The 6,000-nt window shown below is 36.5% G+C and overlaps 1 protein-coding gene across 10 annotated transcripts in view; it reads right to left on the bottom strand.

Annotated features, from left to right (window-relative positions):
- Positions 1 to 310: 310 nt before the first annotated feature.
- Positions 311 to 6,000, bottom strand: part of LOC139960496 (LLGL scribble cell polarity complex component 2-like) — a 70,594-nt gene continuing 64,904 nt past the window's right edge. For all 10 annotated transcript variants that reach the window (XM_071958894.1, XM_071958893.1, XM_071958895.1 and 7 more), the window contains one exon: positions 311 to 3,016. In XM_071958894.1, the coding sequence (XP_071814995.1) occupies positions 2,957 to 3,016 (60 nt within the window). In that variant the 3' untranslated portion in view covers positions 311 to 2,956. The remainder of the gene's footprint in view (positions 3,017 to 6,000) is intronic.

Genomic DNA, 6,000 nt, shown 5'->3' with positions numbered 1-6,000 from the left:
GTCTTTGCTGTACACAGTCATGCATTGACCTCCCAAAAGAGCTGAAAGTATTAACAATGTTTTGTTTGTTTTTGCCTGTCATCTTGTAGTCAGCTCTGGGAGGGGGGGGGGCATTGGTCTTTGTTGCACACAGTGTTGCATTGCTCTCCCAAAAGAGCTGAAAGTATTAACAATGTTTTGTTGTTTTGCATGTTATCTTCAAGTCATGCCCTGGGAGGGGGGTTGGGGAAAGCAGGTTTCTTCCGAGCCCTCTGTGATTGGTTGTAAATAAAAACAGAAAACAAAAGAAAAATAGAACTGTACTAAAGGCTAAAGATTTATTCTGCTCTAGGAGACATTTATTTGAATGGATAGAAAAGATGTGAATAATCATGATTAAAATGAGCAAATACCTATGCTGAGATTTTTTTCCCACCTTGCCACAACTTTGTCAAATTTCCCAACCAGAAATACAACCTGTTATAGCAGGGTAATGGTTAATTAACAATTAGTCTCACACTCTCCAGGCATGGAATAATAACTATTAAAACATCCACTACCAAAGAAAAACAAAAAAGCATTGTGATGTTTTCATAGCAGATCTTCCTAGCCTGAAATCTGTGAGGCAGAGCATTAAAATGTTCATTCCACAAGAGTGTAATCAGACACTTTTGCCAACATAAAATACTGTCTCCCATTGAGAACAATGCCATGCTTGGCAGGTTGAAGGGACTTTTTTCTCTTTTCTTGGACCACTTGTCAAACTTGCCATACAATATAAAAACACTTTATGAAAGTCGTTGAGTAGATTTATGCATATTCATGAGCTTCACATAAACATGCTGGTTGGTGTTTTTCTTCTTTTTTTTTGGAATTGGTCGGATAGTTGCAAACATCGGAAAATGGGTGACTCTTATCTCACAGATTTCAGGCTTCCGGTTTACGCTGTCGTCGAAAAGGAATGACTAAAATTAATCATGTCAAACCAAACTATAAGTGATGTTACACTACACGATCTGTTGAGCGCCTGCTCCATACATAGATGGACTGCACAGAGGTATTATTATAATTCCTAGAGCCACATTTAAACACTTGAGCAACTAAAAAATATGCATATGACTAACACCATATCATATTGTCTGGGTTTTTTTATGTTTTTTTTTTAAGAAGGCACAGATAAAAAGGAAACAAATGGTTGTAATACATTTCAGTCGTATCGCATCCTCTTCGTAAAGGGAATTTCCCTTACTGAGTAGGGGAATTCCCTCAGGAAACCACACAACTTGTTATTAGCCCAGGGTAAAGTGAGGGAGGTTGGAGGAAGGAAGGAAGTATAAGCATTCTTTGGTGCAGAAATTCAAGGAAATTTTGGGTACAAAAAATGGCCTGATGCGCCCAAGATAACAAGATTCAAGGATTGTGGTTAGTAGTACTTCCTTACAATGTACTGATACTATTGTACCGAGACGACCGCAACTAGATGTCCCTCCTCAAGATATGGCGGATGTTTTTGAGTGCCATACTAGGCCACAACAAAAAATTTGAATACATTTGAAATTAAGATACTTTTACTGAATACAGGAAGGAAAACACAAAAACAAAGGATTTTTTAAGTAATAAGAAGAAGAAAAAAAAAAAAGAAAAATCAGGGTATATCCTTAAATTAAAATATTCATTAGCAAATTTGACAGTGATAGATCTTGCACAAAACATCGTTTGTTCACAAAAACTAGGGCAAACTTGTACTCATTGCACAACTTTGAATACCTTAGAGATAAAGGATATTTGTAGATATGAATACAAGTTAATGAATACCATTTTGGAAAAATTTATCCCCAGTAGCTCAGTTCACCAAGATGAAATTTCCAAACCCCCAAATTCAACTGGTCACCAGATCTTGTAATGAATCTAAACGGGCACAATATCGTAGAGTATATAGTACAATACTGCCACTCATTGACTTTGTATGAAACCCTCACTTATTTCAATATTTGCCAATATGATAGTCAATATGGACTGTATATTTGAAAACCCTCAAATATCCCTACATTTATTAATTACCAATATCTACTGAATTCCGTAAAATAGTTCAAACGTCAGTGCTTATAAAAGTGGACACATACGTCTCCCCAAAGGTGAAATTGTCGGCATACCTCTGACAAGGGGCACAAGGGTCTCTCATAAACCAAACAGAGGAACACAGGGATATAAACCTAACCCAACAAAGGAACACAACAGTTGCACACGTACAGTAAATAACTAATAAAGAAACGAAACCAAATTATTTTCTTTTAAAAAAACAAATTCTTCTAATTACATGATATGCAATGCTATGTTTATTTTCAATTATTAATTTGTACAACCCATAATCTAATTCTATTTTTGTGTCATCAAATTACAATACCAATCATTTAAGAATAAAAAAAATTTGGACCCCTATTAATATATTTTTTTTCACCCAATTTTTCTACTTTTCCGATCTTTGTTTTTTTTTATTCTTTTTTTCCCCGCCATCATGATACAGATTATGGCACTTATTATGACACATCTTAAGAAAAAAGAAAAAAAAAACAGCTGTACACAACTATAAACTAGAAAACCAAAAGGAAAAATATAGAAACTAGCTGAATCTGCACAAAGTTTGAGAGAGGCACAAAATTGTTGCCAGAAAGCTTCTTTTTTTTTTGCAAGTTACTTCTGTATGAGAAAGTTTACCACACAACCAGCCAGGAAAATAAGCCCCCTACAAGCTACCATACCATTGAGAAGAAACAAAACAAAAATGCTTTCCCTTCACTGGATATTTAAACAAAAGAAAACAACAAAAAAGGTGTAAAATAAGATGAATTTTGGTTCCCAGTCACCCCCCTACATGGCTTCCTTATCCAACCGGGTTACTGTAACCATAGCAACAATTTAGCTATCAGAAAAAGTAGCCGATTCTCGTCCTCTGTAACTGGTCAGACACTGCTATCTTCTACTCTTGAATTTGAAGCTCTTCCAATTCTTCCACTCCATTGTGCTCGCTAGTTTGATACTGTAAAGTAAAAAAAAATGAAAGTCATAAAAAATTTCCTGTCACACAATAATAACGATAATCGGCCAGCAATGCAGATAGTTTACCAAGACTAACCCTTTGCGGGGAAAGATGAATGCTTGTCGCAGGCTTAAAGTCTGGTTGCTATGCAGTTAGAAATTTAGCTTAGTCTGGATTTGTATGACCAAATGAAAGACCACTTGAACAGTGGTTGCATGGATGGATGGATACGCCACCTTACTGTAGCCAGCTGGTGCTCAGAGCCCCAACACCCTAACTGCTTGGTTTCCTCGTTTGAAATACCGACATAGCACTGGAAATATCCTAACTCAGGTGACAGAACTACCCTAGGATATGTTATTAATACAGTCCCCACACACCCACCCACCCACAAGATTAAATGTGAAAATGAAAAGACCGTCAGTTAATATCGTGGCTCTTGTCAAGTTGCCTCATTTCAGTTACAGTAGGTTCTTCCGACTCGGTTCAAGCCATTTTGTCTCATAGTGGGCCACTAATAGAGTAATGAGCCAATTACAAGCAACATTGCAGGAAGACACAATGTACCCTGTCACGCTATTAACTGGGAACTACCCTGTAAATAACACAACTACCCTGTAAATAACACAACTACCCTGTAAAATAACACGACCACCCTTGTAAAATAACACAACTACCTTTGTAAAATAACACAACTACCCTGTAAAATGACACACATGAAACGGATCAAGTTGCATACAAAGGGAATTGACAACAACTGCATTTCCAAGACGATGGTTGAACATATTCCAGCTCAACTTTGTCATAAGTGTCATCATAGTGTAACAAAGTACTTCAAACAATATTTAGTACATGTGACAACATACCCATCAGAGTTAACTTCATCAATAAAAGTACCAGCCCTTCCCTCCATCCCCTCCCCCCCCCGGGCCACTCCCCCCCCCACACCTAAAACAATGGTAAATTGTATGCTGCATTCCATCTAGATAAAAGTTATTGGGAAATGTGTTTGCTCATTTTTCTGCTTTGCCACCTTCCATCTACCCGCCCAATTTAAATTTTTTCTTTAATTTTCTTTTCTGCTCATAATTTACAATATCGCAATGCAGCCCAATCCTTAACCAACAATTTCCTGTACAAAATTGTGATACGGATAGCAGCTAGGCAATGTGCATTACATATATACTCGCTTTATCAATGACTTTGTGATAAGACAGCAGTAAAATAAAACAGGTTTGGCTACAGAATGCATTTCATAAATCTGCAAAGTGCTCAAATAAAGTGAAATTAAAGTTTTCAAACTATTTAGTAAATACATGCAACATGCACAATTTTTAAATAATAAAAAAAAAGTAATGAAGGTTACATTCCAAACAGTTGGCCTGCTCTTATCGGGTGATAGAACATACCGTTTTTGATGTGAAGTAGTATAACTTTTAAAGGGAGTTCATGCAGCTAAATATGTATAAGAAAAGAGGGAGGGTTCATGGGAACGCTTATTGTGATCTAAAGGTATATAAAGCCATGCACATTGTATCTCGTGCTAGTCAGTTTGGGTATAAGAAGCCATTCATATAATTCTCACTGCTGATAGTAAATAACAATCGTTAAAGTTGATATACTTTCCAATGTTAACAGTAGAGACAATGTGCTGACTGCCATTAAAATGATACCTTAGACTAAAGAACAGTACAATGTCCCCCAGGATCCCAATAATGAAATTGTATTCAATTTTATATCTATTTCTATTCTGCTGTTTGAATAATATTAACAGAAATGTTGCCAAACCCTTGATTGTAATATACAGTGCCCACTGACTACAGATACAGACAAAAGATATGACATAACCTTCAAGACACAAGCTGATTGGGGTAAGTCCAAAACATTCAAATTGAGCAGTGCTGGACTGACCTGTCCTCTAATCCTAAACAGCTATGATTTATCAATTTAACACCTTGATATTCAAATAAAGGTCCTACAACAGATATATCTCACTTTGATCCCTTCCCTGATACCTCCTCTCCTGCTTCCCAACCCCCCAACCCCCCCCCCCCGCCCCCCCACCTACTTCACTCTACCTCCACCCCAACCATGCTCTTTCCTACCCAACTCAAAAATCCCTTATGTACCCTGACTATAACATCATCATCATAGCTGTATCTTGCATTAAATTTGTAATAACCTACACATTTTTCATCAGGAGTTATGGTATTAGACGAAAACTTCACAAGTTAATGAACAAGACAGACTGACATTTAATAACTACTAGTATCATTTTATAATTACCAGTATCCTACTATAACTACTAGTACCATATTTGGCCCTTGTTCTATTAAATCAAATTACCTAAGTTCCACAGTTCATGCTACACTATTAAATAGGTGAGTGCATGCAGGGATCAACATGACTGGTGAAAATTGTATTTACAAATGGCACAAAAGCAAATAAACCTACAGTCTGAAATGAATGGTCCCTTCTCCCTAATCATGACAACTTCAGAGAAAATACTTTTTTTAAGGATGGAAAAAAATGAAAGTGAAAATGTTGGTTGGGTTTCTACCTCCATGCAAAAAGAAGCACAGTTCTGTTTTATACCCCCCTCACCTTCCTCCCCATCATCTTTTCATCCTCTTTGTTTTCAAATAAACCCAGGAGGAGTAAAAAAATGAAACGAGCAACAACAATGAATATCTCAGAGAGAAGAGAAATAAAATGGCAAGCGTGTAGGAAATGATTTACAGGAGAATATTTGATTTTGGGCGGAAATGTACAACCTCTACTACCAAGGGTTAATCTGTGGCGACAAAAAAAAAAATGGAGAAATTTTATGAGTTCTTATTTCAAATAAGTAGTTTGAACAAACATGAAGGGAAGAGGAGAGATGGTATTACTCGTTATATTCTATAAGGAAAGGGGAAAATATTCTATATGGATCAATATGCCGCACTTGGTGTATTTCTCATATTTTTTTGTCATAATCCAGA

The sequence above is a fragment of the Apostichopus japonicus genome, chromosome 19 (assembly GCF_037975245.1).
Source record: "Apostichopus japonicus isolate 1M-3 chromosome 19, ASM3797524v1, whole genome shotgun sequence".
NCBI classification, from domain to species: Eukaryota; Metazoa; Echinodermata; class Holothuroidea; order Aspidochirotida; family Stichopodidae; genus Apostichopus; species Apostichopus japonicus.
This window is presented reverse-complemented; position numbering and strand designations above follow the sequence as displayed.